Below are 13,355 nucleotides of genomic sequence, written 5' to 3' on the forward strand. Positions count from 1 at the left end.
ACTACCCTGTTTGTACAGGGTAGGAATAATAGTTTGAAAGTCTTACTTAAGAGGCACATATTCGCCAAAGAGTATTTCCTCAGAGCCACAAAGACCCGTCGTGTAGGCGAGCAAGCTGGAGCACTTCTTCGCGTAAAACCCAGTTTGTGTATTTATTGACTCTGCGTAATACATTGGTGCTCGATCGTGACTACGCGACTGTACATCTGGGAAGATATATTAAAAGCATTTTACTAAACGTTATTAATGAAATAATCCATATACATAATACGAAAAACCAGGGATTTAAATCATCAAAATATTTGTGTTCTTTATCTATCTATTATATGTATCATAACAATTATCCGATATACTATATCTGATAATTATCCACTCAAATTCTTGGTTTTGTCTCTTTAATTTTTTACTAAAAATGTGAAACTTAAGGAAATAAAAACGAAGAAATCTTTGGGAAAAAGATTTGGTTTGGTTTTTGATAGTGACATTTTGTTAAAATTGAATATATTCACTTATATGACATAAACACATGGCGTGATATAGATAGCAGTCGCATTTTGTTGTTCCAATTAATATTATAAATATCAAGATAAGGTATATTTATAAAGATAATTATCCTGATAATTATCACGGTAATTATCTATGATAAATTATCACTTCAAACGCGGCAAAAAAAATACTACGATGATTATAATTTACATTTTTGTGAGGGGACACAAAGTTTATTAGTAGAAAGTATTGATCTTTTATGTGCCAGATAATTAAACAAATTAACGGTTCTCTCACTTGTGCAAACCAATAAGAAAACTTCGTTTCCTAACAAAAATCGAGACAGGGACGTCTTAATCTTGCGCTAATAGTGCTAGTACGTGGACGTGGTCGGCGATTCTAAACTTCCCCGCACGACGTACCACTCCTTTCCTGCACGTCTGGCGCACCCTGGGGAACAACCGACGAGTACCTAACACCGATTGGCAAATCCTTTCACCGCGATTATTACCATTCATTATTTTGCATGTTTATTTTAAAAAAAAAACATTCTAGGACTTTCCTAGAATTGTCCGTTGAAAGTAATTAATTGGTACTCAAAGAAACAGGTCAAACTGTGCTTGTGGTCTTTATTCAAACTTCAAATTTGTGGCAAATTTAAACAAATAATTGTAAAGATTTGTGAATGTCCAGATATAGCCTAACGTTGTAGTCTTGTAGATTTCGAACTATGAAATGTTTATAATACTATACTTTAAAACGTTTGCTCTTTACGTATCTGTAGGCACATGATTATATATAATATATATAACCAATACATTGTCGTACATAAAACCATTCCGAAAATAAACAGAATATTTTCCCGTTTCGTTTTTTCGTAGTTTTGCGGTTAATAACAATAAAAGGCACTCTTAAGTTCTTTTCGACTCTAAAACTGAACTTCGGCACACGCGGCTCCGACAACATGTTACGTTGACACTATTTTACTCAGACATTACGTTACTCCGACAATATGTTACTTCGACATTATTTTACTCAGACACTACGCTACTCCGACAACATGTTACATCGGCATGGTTTTACTCAGACACTACGCTACATCGACAACACAAACGAGGTGTTTATTAAAAAAAATCTTTGTACTCTGAAAAGAAAAATCATCATTACAAACCCATCTAGGAAATGGTTTCTTATTATATATCGATCAGTATAACAAAAAAAAACAGAATCATATAATCAAAAAATTCTTTTATTAGTTATATAAAGTGTAACAAAATTACAATATAAACTTTTACTACACTATTTCATTTATGTACAAAAACCTTATTACAGTAAACAGAAAAAACATAAATTATTCTTTTCGGGACGGAAGAAAATTTGAAACTGCTTTTCGAAGCACAATTTTGGATAATGGATTGGACTTTTGAAATTGTATATTTTATTTTACTTTAATTTTTTTTTTTTGTTTTACTTTATACAGAGTGTTTTTTTTAGTAGGACAATTGGGGAAATCCGAAACCATAGAAAAAAACTGTCTTCGGAACCATAAAGTTTTTTTTATGAAATCAATTTCGGCATTTTGTTTTTAGTCAAGCGTGTGTTGCACATAATAATTAATAAAATTGATCAAAATTTTGTTTAGTGTTGATCGACTCAGAGTTATGAAGGGATCATTTCATTGTACGTATTTGTAAAAATCGGGGCAGCAGAAGTTGATCAAATTCCATGAAATATTTTTCATGAAAAATAAATAAAATTGACAATTTCAGTTGTGGTTACAAAGTTTTTTTTTAATGCTAATAGACTCAGTTTCTTAAAAGGATGACTTCATTGTACCCGAAGAAAAATATCGGGACAGCGAAGTTGGCCAAATTTAATAAAAAAAATTTCATTCCGAATGAATAACATTTTATTAAATTTGACGAACTTCTACTGTTCCGATTTTCTTCGTCCATACAATGAAATGATCCGTTCATAACTCTGAGTCGATCAGCACTAAAAAAGGTTTTGATCAATTTGCATTTGCTTTTTTGGACAATTTACGCTTGACCAAAAAATTAACTATGCCAAAATTGTTGTCCCAAAAAAAAAGACGACTTTGTGGTTCCTAAGATAGTTTCCTTGTATCTTCTATGTTTTCGGACTTCCTCATCTGCCCGTTTTAAAAAAACTCTGTATTTTAATAAAATAAATGTCCGATTACATAATGTTGTCCTTTTTTGCCATAGTGACCGATATAGAAAATTATTTCCTACGTGGGTTTGTAATGATGATTTTTCTTATCAGAATACAAAGATTTTTTTTAATAAACACCTCGTCTGTGTTGTCGATGTAGCGTAGTGTCTGAGTAAAATCATGCCGATGTAACATGTCTGAGTAGCGTAGTGTGTGTGTAAAATAATGTCGAAGTAACATATTGTTGGAGTAACGTAATGTCTGAGTAAAATCATGTCGATGTAACATGTTGTCGGAGTCGCGTGTGTCGAAGTTCAGTTTAGGGGTCGTTCTTTTCATGTCAAAAGAACTGAAATGTGTCCTGTACCCACCTAAATGGCTTTTGCAAATAAATAGTAATTTATTTGAAAATAAGCCTAAGATAGAACTAGGTGGAATGTAAATACCCTACCGGAGCGCAGCGTTATTCTAGTTTTTTGTTTGTCACTGTTCTAGACATTTGGGTGCGCAAAATTTTACAATTGAATATTTTTCCCATGGATTTAAAATAGTGACCTTTGTTACGGACAGTGCAACTTTACTATCAATTTACTTAAAGACACACTTACTATTATCCAGAGAAATGTTAGTACAACCAGGTTGTACTGAGCCATCATTGGCGTAGAAGTCCACTGTACCGGACGGTTCTAGTTTGCCAGCTTGTAATGCGTTCGTATGTAGTACGTCCACGAATTTGGCATCACCACTGTCCAACTTCTTACTGTTGTCAAGTGTTGTGAAAAGGGGGAACGCAGGGTCGAGACCTGTAAATGCCAGAGTAGGAAACAAACGAATGTCATTCGCTCGTTAACCATTAATCAAGTAAATGCTTGAACACCTTCATATTTCTTTAAATAATAATTAAGAAAAGCTACACGTAACGCAAAAAAGGTCTAAAACATTTGTGGAAATAAAGTACGATATGTGATTTACTAACACTCACAAGGTTTAAAAGGCCGTAAAAAATCTACAGTAACGAAATTCCCAAGCTTAGCTTGAATGACGGTATAATGAGTGTACTTAATTAGAAATCTCTACCATACATTATGTATTACATACACATGCAGGTAGGTACGAATAAAAGTGGTTACATAGTGTTTTAGCAGCGATGTAAACGCGATGCAAACGCGATACAAACGCGATGTAAATGCGATGCACGTTTTAGTTAATTCTCTAATATGGGGCAGTGCCCCTCAGGTCTTTGCGATTTAAAGCTCTGAGTGGCACTGCAAATGTTGTGGAAATGCTGTGGCGTGTAGCTTACTATCGGACGCACGACTTGTTCGTGCCGTCACTTGATATTATAAAACAAAAAAAAATTTACGAGAAATAGGACTAATAATAATTATCGGTACAATATAAGTTAAGTTATATTAAGTATAGTATTATCTCAGCAAGAAATTTCGGAACTTTCAGTAAATCATTCGGTTGTTTCAGTATTTTTATTTGCACAAAACTTTTTTTGTAAACAACGCAGTAATATTCATTATTTTGAAAAAGCTCATTTTTAATTTAGTTTTCGGAGCTTACCTACATTCTTATATATACTTACATTCTCGTTCGTACATACATAATAAACAAGTATAGTAAACATATTTACCTGTGACCCGTTCTAGGCGTCCTGATGTCATGAAATTTGCCATGATACCTGCAATTTGACCACCAAGACTGAATCCAATAACATGGAATTTTGACAGATCGAAGCCATAGTCTTGTACCAGGACATTCACCAACTGGGCTGTGCAATTAGCCACGAGTTGCGTGTTATCAACCGCTTGAATGTAACACGGCGAACGGGCCAGGGGGCCATAGTCTACCGATATCAAATTATAGTCGCAGCACTCCATATACGCTGAAAAAAAAAGAAAAAATGCAGACAGTATTATTATTTGGTATTTTGTCTATATTATTCGAAGTACAAACTACTACAATGATATAAAATGCTTCGCGTACTGACTGCAACGATACTGGCTGTTTCGTGTTTTCTTTGTTGACATTGGCAGCTAGTGTTGTATAAGCTTGAGAAAAACCATATGAAATAAATTAAGACGACTTTTGTTGTGTTTATTTCGTACAATTGTATAAGTGTTCGAGCCCTGTATCCCACCGACGGTGGGGTCGGGCTCGGCCTGCGGCGCGTGGTTGGGTTCAGTTTACGGGTTGTGCTCATGCTCTTTGGTGGCACAACAGTTAGTACTATGGGCGCTTGATGAGGAGGTCGATTCCCGATTTGGTCCAATTTAAGAAACGAACATTTCTAAGTTAGTTTTGGTCTGAGTATTCTGGATTATCGTTGTTTTGGTATTCATAGTACAGAAAATTCGGCAGTAGTTTGGCATTTTTTCCCTCTAAATACTTCTCTTTGGCATAGCTTTCAGAAAATGGAATCTAACAGATATGGTTGAGATACAACAACGCTATAATAAGTATCCCATTTCCACTACATCGGGAAGTATGCCTTACATTTTTACAATTGTGTGATCTTGTACTCGTAATCTATTACGCCTCCGTATACCTCCATACCAAGGCGTGCGGACGCTCCGGGCTTCGCCCTCCGCGGACCTCGACCTACGGCCTCGACACTTAGGAATTGGTTTTAAAAAAATTAAAATAGCTCTTTAATGGCGGCCATATTTAAAAATTACAAAAATATATTATGACCACTAATTATTATCAAACAGTCTTAGAAATCTTTTCGTGCTAATTTTCAGTCCGAGCAAAGCAAGTTACATAAATAAATTACGGCTATATCGAAAAACAGCGGAAACAAAATTTTTACCCCAAATTATGATGCCATATCATTTTCAGTCGAATTAGAAGAAATTTGTATCTATCGCCAAAAAAGTTTGTATGGTAGCCATATTGAAAAATGGCGAAAAATAAATTTTAACCGCTAATTATTACTAAATACTCATAAAGACCCCGACATATCCATTTTCAATCGAATTAGTGCAAATTTTTATCTGCCGCTAAAAGCGTTTGTATGGCGGCCATATTTAAAAACGGCGAAAAACCAATTTTGATCACAAATTATTATCAAGCACTCCTAGAGACCCCCATATGCCAATTTTCAAAGGGATCTGAGCAATGTTTTTTTCTGCCGCCAACGAACGCTTCTATGGCGACCATATTTGAAAATAGCGAAAAACAAATTTTGAGCACAAATTATTATCCGGCATTTCTAGTGGCCTTCACATGCCAATTTTTGGTCGAATCGGAGCAAATATCTTTCGGCAGCTATTTTAAACGAAAAAAACATTTATATGGCAGCCATATTAAAAAATGGCGAAAACAAATTTTTGACCCCAAATTATGATTAAGGAGAAAGACCCTCGCATGCCAATTTTCAGCCGGATCGAAGCAGGTTTATCTTCGGCCGCCATTTTGAAATCGCCAGCTTGATTTTTTTTAACCCAGGCAGTTGACCAGTGTTACCCTCTATGACATTCCTTCGAGCACCTCCTACCTATCTCTAATACTTTCCGTGATAGGAGGCTTTGAAATTTGTATGGCGGCCATCTTGTTTATTTGAATTTCGAACATTTTTTACTTCCCGCGGAAATTTACCAGGGTGTACTTCATAAAAATGCACAAATATTCACTCCATATACACTTCTCATCAGAAAAATCGGAACACTTCCGTTTTTATGATTTCTGTCCTAATTTAACACAAAAGAGTTTTCATTCTATGAAAAAAAGCACATGATTATACAATCATGGCAGTTTGGCCATTACAATGGTAAGCGAAAATTAAAAATTCAAAATTAGAATTTCATTTGTTTATCCTATAAATGAAATGATTCACTGTTTTGATACAAATATGTGTTTAGAGTTGGAGTACATTTCACCTTTGAAAACTAAAAATTAGCGCTTATCTTGAAACTTTTTGTTATTTATTTGTTTACTGTGACTTTGGGACGTCTGAAAAAGTTTTTTTTTCTAAAACATGGATACTTCGCCCGCAGAAGCCGCCTAAGTGGGCATTGCTGGATTCTGGACTTAGTCAGCGTGTTATGGCTGAAAGATTGCATCTAAGCCTGTCGTCTGTGCATAGAGTCTACAAATGCTATCGGGAGACCGGATTGTTCACGCGCCGTTCAGGATCTGGTAGGTATCGGGTCACTTCTGAGCGAGATGATCGATTTATTGTAACAACTTCTTTACGAAATCGACGCCTTAACGCTTCTCAACTGCAGCAGCAGCTTCATGTTGTACGTAGGGTGGCTGTAAGTAACTCTACAATTAAAAGAATGTTAAAGGAACGTGGACTGGTACCGCACAAGCCAGCAAATGGGCCGAAATTAACTGCAGACCATCGAAGAGCTCGCCTTAACTTTGCACGTGAGCACCTAAATTGGTCATATCTTCATTGGAGCAAAGTCCTCTTTTCTGATGAGTGTAAAATTATGCTGTATGGTAACGACGGAAGGAACAAGGTCTACAGAAGAGATGGAGAATGCTTTGCATAATGCTGCATTGAAGAAAAGGTCAGCTATGGTGGAGGTTCGTGGACGGTTTGGGGAGAAATCAACGTCGACGGTAAGACAGAGCTTGTCTTCGTATCTGGGCCACGTCTGCCTGCACTAAACAGTCATCGGTACATCGAACAGTGTCTTGAACCTCACGTGATGCCCTATGCACATTTTACTGGCAACGGTTTCATATTCATGCACGACAATGCTAGGGCTCACACCGCGAGGGTCGTACGAGATTATGTTACCGAAGTCGGAATCTCCATTATGGAATGGCCAGCAAGAAGCCTGGACATGAATCCGATTGAACATCTATGGGATGAATTAAAGAGACGAATTCGTGCAAGAGATCCTGCCGCAGAAACACTTAGTCAGCTGCAAAATGCAATCCAAGAGGAATGGGATGAAATGCCACAACATTTGATCGTGACTCTTATCCGATCGATGAAGAACCGTATGGAAGCAGTAATCAGAGCTCGGGGAGGGAATATAAGTTATTAAATAAACGTTTCTTAGCTTTTTCATTTACGTGTGCTGTTTTATCAATTTCCTTCATACTCCATACTGGGTAAAAACGACTCGTTACACAAAATACGAAACCTATGAAAATTTTATTTGTATTTAGAACATTAACAATACGATTTCAAAACCTCATATTATTCACTATTAAACGACATTTGACATTATATTCCTAAATATACACATTTTTCTGATAATCCTTACAAAACATAGACTTTCAAGGTGTTTCGATTTTTCTGATAAGAAGTGTATTATAGTTTTTGCAGGCCGTGGATCACTCTTTCATATTATCCATATTCATGTCCTCTCATATTTGATTCTTTGCTTTGGAGCCTATCCGCGTACAACGGTATAAATATTCTTTTCCACCATATCGGGAAGTATGCATTCTATTTCTATCAGTGAGTAAGAACTTGTAGCTTTATATATATATATATAATAATAATAATAATAATAACGACCAAAACTTTGTACCATCGGGAGGTGTCTATTCGTACTAGGGTTACCCGAAGGCTTACGCCGGCTGCCGTGAAGGAAAGAACGCGTGAGTATCACGTGTATCAGTGTATCATTATGGGGAGATTAGCACAGGCAAAGAATAACCACAAGCGCCATAATGCAGTCCACGCGTAGTAATGCGCCTTGGCTTTTTTACGCAACAATTATAAAGTTGCGAGACTTTACAAACGTTACACGTAAATAGGATTTCGGTATGTAAACAGAATTTTTTTTTATACAATGTAAGTGCGCATTTGACCCTCATCTCACCTGATGGAAAGTGTCGATAAGGTCGGTGATGGAGCATACACACCTAAATAATGCCTATTCACTCTCGCATTGAAAAAGCCCAAGTTATAACGTTGAGGGAACAAGTCTGCAGGCAGGGAATTCCACTCCATAGCCGTTCGCCATATAAATGTGGAAGCGTAATAATTCGTGCGCATCTTTGGAATATCCACAATATATGTGTGGAACCCAAGCCTACGCCTAGTCCTACGGTGACGGGAAGGGGACGGCGGAATTAAATCGTGTAATTCCATCACCCCTGATTGAGTGATATATCCTGTAAAATACCAATAAGCTAGCAACTTTACGACGATGGTGAAGGCTCTACAGCTTCGCCTCCACTAATTCCGAGTCACCTATAAGCCTCTTGGCACGGTTGTCCATTAAATCCAAGGTGGCCAGCTGGTATGTAACAGAGCCATCCCACAGGTGGCAGCAGTACTCCATGCATGACCGGACTTGTGTTTGGTACAGCTAAAGTAACAGTCCCGGTGTAAACCAATGAGGAGATTTGGTAGTGGACTCAAAGTCGACGGTTTAGCGGTGGCAACCGCTAGTTATGTAATGCGCAACGAGAAGTGAGCGTGCCTACAGCTCCAGTACCTACCTGGAAAATAGGGAGGGTACTGTACTAGCACCCGGGGCGGCTCACCCGAGGCACTAGCCTCTGGAAGAACCGGATGAAGTCAAGTGACAGAGGTATGTTATAACCCTGTACACTGGCTGATCTGGGGTCAGAACCTGAACTTATAAGGTTCCTGTGCGCGCACAGGTTATAGTGTCCTTCTCGTATATCCTCAGCGATAAGAGGGTTACTATAATCAAAACTAATATAGAAAGATACGGCGCTGTCCCGGTGTAAAGTAACGCCTCACCCTGGAAAAGATGCCAAGTTTCCTTGCTGCATTTTTGGCCATGGGTTCAGTAAATCTCGAAGTTCAAATTGGATGATTGGATTTTGGTAGCGTTAAATTTGACAAGATCACATGACAGGCATCACCCCAATCGGAGACTACCTTGAGTGTCAAATCCAAACTGCTAACCATGGTCTCTCGACAAGACTGGATTTCCTCTCCATGACCCTCGCATTGGTCAACTACCTATTTACAACTGTGCTGTCATCAGCATATGCAAAGGTACCTGAAATTAACATATCATTGATACGCAGTAGAAAAAATAGAGAAATCTGAGGGTATCAGCGGAGAAAATTAATAAGGCCTCAACCTATTTGTAAGTATAGTAAAAATTTAAAAAAATCCCAAAATGCATACGAGTTTCCTATGGGTAGTTGAGTGCTATTGATGAGTGTAGTCTACACACACTACAGTCACACCATAGAATTGCAGACGTACTTTTTTAACATCTTATATAAATATAATTACAAATAGTATTTATTTATTTGCAAACAATGTAGGTACAAAAATTACATAGGTAATAAGTACATACATACCCCTTTGGGGTGCAGCAATTAATTATTATTAAACGTAATATTAAAATTGTAAAAATAAAAATAATAGCAAAAAATAATAATAATAACATTTAGGAACTAATATATATAGGATCTGAAAATTATCATTAATAAACTTTAGATCATAGTATTACATAGACTTAAAATGACTTATCTGAAACTAGACTCTTTTAACTTATAGGAGAGTTCATGAAGTCTCCCACATTGTAATAACATTTACTTAACAAGAGAGACCTCAACTTGGTTTTAAACAAGTTGTCACTATCTACTTTCTTGAGGATGTCTGGTATTTTGTTATAAATTAGTATGCATCTATATAGCGGGCTATCTCTAAACATTTCCAATCTTGTAGTTGGTAATACGAGCTTTGCGTTTCGACGTGTGCTTTCTACGAATTCAAAAAGATCCAAATGTTGTCTTACAAACATGGCAGTTTCCAAAATGTATATAGACGGAAGAGTTAAAATTTTTTCTTTTATAAAATGTGGCCTGCATGTATCTCTCGGGTTATGATGCGTAGGTATTTCTTTTGGATGATAAAAATATCATTTGCGTCGGTACTATGGCCCCACATAATAACGCCGTAGCGTAGCCACGCATAGGCATATGCATAGTATGCAGAGAGTGCAAATTCGCGTTTGGTGTTGGCTTTTAGTACGGTTAGTGCGTAAATAAACTTGGACAATTTAGACTTGATCGTTTCAATATGGCTTTTCCAATTTAAATGTGAATCTAATGTCATTCCTAATAGTGTAAAATGTGTTGTCTCTTCTATATTGAGGCTATTTGCAATTTTATTTAAATCTAATGAGTGTTTTTGATGTGGTCGAAATTGAATTAATTTGGTTTTTTTGAAATTTATTTCTAGGTTTTGTTTCAGAAGCCGGTGTTTCATAATATTAAAAGAATTGTTAATTATGGTAATAGTATTGTTGTCTATGTTTTTACATTCAAATAATAATGATACATCATCGGCAAACATTACACATAATGTGTTTGAAACTTTAGGTAGATCATTGATATAGACTAAAAACAAGACACATCCTATAACGCTACCTTGTGGGATAGAGCAGGTAGTAGTGACTACTTCTGACAGTATATTTCTCAGCTCGCCTGTGTTTTCATCGAGGTGGTATACTTGGACGCATTGTTTGCGGTTTGATAGGTAAGATTTGATCCATTTCACAGCGTCGCCCCTTATGCCTACTCCGTGCAGCTTGTTGAGTAGAATAGAATGTGAAACTCGGTCATATGCTTTAGACATGTCGAGAAGAATTCCGATTGCATAGTGCTTGTCATTGATGTAGGTCAGAATCTCTTGCACATATTTGAATACTGCCTCAGACGTAGATCGCTTTTTCCTAAACCCGTATTGATTGTCACTGAAAATATTATATTTTTCTAAGAAGTTGTACACTCGGATAGTCATGGTTTTTTCAAATAGTTTAGATAAAAAAGGAAGAAGCGCTATCATCAGTTTTGGAGCCTTTTTTAAGAATCGGTTTAAGTTTAGCTATTTTGAATTTGTCGGGAAAAGTGCCTTCAATAAAAGATTGATTTATCAGAAATGTTAAAGGCGGAGTCAATTCATTTATGCAAGCCTTTATTAGTACTGGTGGAATGTCATCAGTACCACAACTGAGCACATTGGGCAAGTTTTGGATTAGGTTATATATATCTCTCTCCGTCACAGGTTGCAAATACATGGAGTTTACAGTAGGTGTTAGTGCGGGACTGCCCTGGGACGATACTGTTCCAACTCCACCCGACTGTAGGGGCATAGTACCCACTGATGCAAAGTACGTGTTAAATGTGTTAGCCACAGTTACAGGACAATGAACATTATAGTTATTGTATTTTAATTTTATATTACAGGGATTTTTGCTTTGGCGTTTTGATATTATTCTATTTGTTATCATCCACATGGTTTTAGTTTTATTTTTAGATTGTTTCATTGCTTTGGAGTATGTGATGTTTTTTGATAATTTTACACTTTTTTTAAGGATTTTGGAGAATTTCTTAAAGTGTTCTTTTATAATTTTGTTGTTAGTTTGATTAATTATTATTTTTAAAAGTCTTTTGTGTTTGCGTGATATTTTAAGTCCATTTGTTAACCAAGTCTTTTTATTCTTCGTAGAAAGCATCGTGCGTTTTTGTGGAATATAAGCATTTAAAATTTCAATCAGTTTGTTCTCAAAAAGGTTATAATTCTTGTTAATATCATTTTCAAGTGATATTATATCGTACCAGTTTGTAAGCCTTAGCTCTTGTTTAAAAGAAGAGAGGTTTTTTTCGGTGAATTTCCTTTTGTAAGTGTAGGTTGGTTTTCTAGAAAACAAAATGGTCTTTTAGAAAAAATATAATGTCAAAATCATTACCTGGTCGTAATAGAGTATTAGGTATGGAGTCCTTGTCCTTGGTATAGCCATGAATGATAATCTTGATAGGGGCATCCTTCACAAACGGAGCCGACGTGATGGACTGGGGGTCGAGTGCGAACAGTTGGTGCGGATTGTCTTTATTAGCTCTGCATATACAAAATGTTAATGTATACAAAAGTAACTTTCAAATAAATGCGACGGGGATGATTAGGAAAGATAATGATTTGAATACAGGAAAATATACGAAACTTCAGATGAATTTTAAAAAAACAGTATCATTTACTTAAAACTTTGTAAAATAAATTAAGTAGTTAAATAACAATGTGAAATGACAATAATTTATACCAATGCTCCGCTAAAATGTTACGAAGTACAATATATCTACAAGTTTGTATCTATTGATGTAAGAAATAATTAGTATCTTTATGGGAATGTTTGTAATTACTGGAACATAATGAAAAAAAAAACTTAATTCAACACATGCATTTTCCTTCAAAGTAAAAAAAATATAAGAAACTACATACCGTGTGTACAGGAAGAATGTTACATTTGCGTTGGGACATACGGGCGGTGGTAATATACATTGGTTCAATAAGGCACTACTGGTGCCTATTATTAAAAGAAAAACGATTTTACGAAAAAATGTTTGGTACCACATTTTGCGATCTTAATCTTCCCAAGTATACTTCTCAAGTAAAGAAAAGTTTTAGTAGGTGCTTATATACTGGCTGAAGATTAAATAATACGAGTACTAGTCGATTTTTGTCAGCGGTTTTGGTGGATTATTATTATATTGTCTGCATTGTTTCGAAATATATTAACATTTTATACAATAAATTTATTTAGATATATATATTATTAATGAAAAAACAAGCAGCTAAACAATAACAATACGCAGACAGCAGACAACAATATAGTTACTAGGTAGATTTTTCACGTTTTGTGTGTATATATATTATGTATGAAATGAATATTCTATATATTGTATGTGTATACAGTTATATATTTGGTACGTAGCAATGTGTATGT

The 13,355-nt window shown here is 35.9% G+C and overlaps 1 protein-coding gene across 1 annotated transcript in view; it reads right to left on the minus strand.

The window, feature by feature from the left end:
- Positions 1 to 12,984, minus strand: part of LOC113227091 (pancreatic triacylglycerol lipase-like) — a 13,389-nt gene extending 405 nt beyond the window's left edge. Inside the window, exons 1-5 of the mRNA XM_026459965.1 lie at positions 12,851 to 12,984; positions 12,324 to 12,472; positions 4,301 to 4,552; positions 3,262 to 3,464; positions 47 to 198 (exon numbers count right to left, since the gene is read on the minus strand). Coding sequence (XP_026315750.1) covers positions 47 to 198; positions 3,262 to 3,464; positions 4,301 to 4,552; positions 12,324 to 12,472; positions 12,851 to 12,984 — 890 coding nt within the window. The remainder of the gene's footprint in view (positions 1 to 46; positions 199 to 3,261; positions 3,465 to 4,300; positions 4,553 to 12,323; positions 12,473 to 12,850) is intronic.
- Between the last annotated feature and the right edge of the window lie 371 nt (positions 12,985 to 13,355).

This window comes from Hyposmocoma kahamanoa, unplaced genomic scaffold (assembly GCF_003589595.1).
Source record: "Hyposmocoma kahamanoa isolate Upper Pololo Valley unplaced genomic scaffold, ASM358959v1 202, whole genome shotgun sequence".
In the NCBI taxonomy this organism is placed as follows: Eukaryota; Metazoa; Arthropoda; class Insecta; order Lepidoptera; family Cosmopterigidae; genus Hyposmocoma; species Hyposmocoma kahamanoa.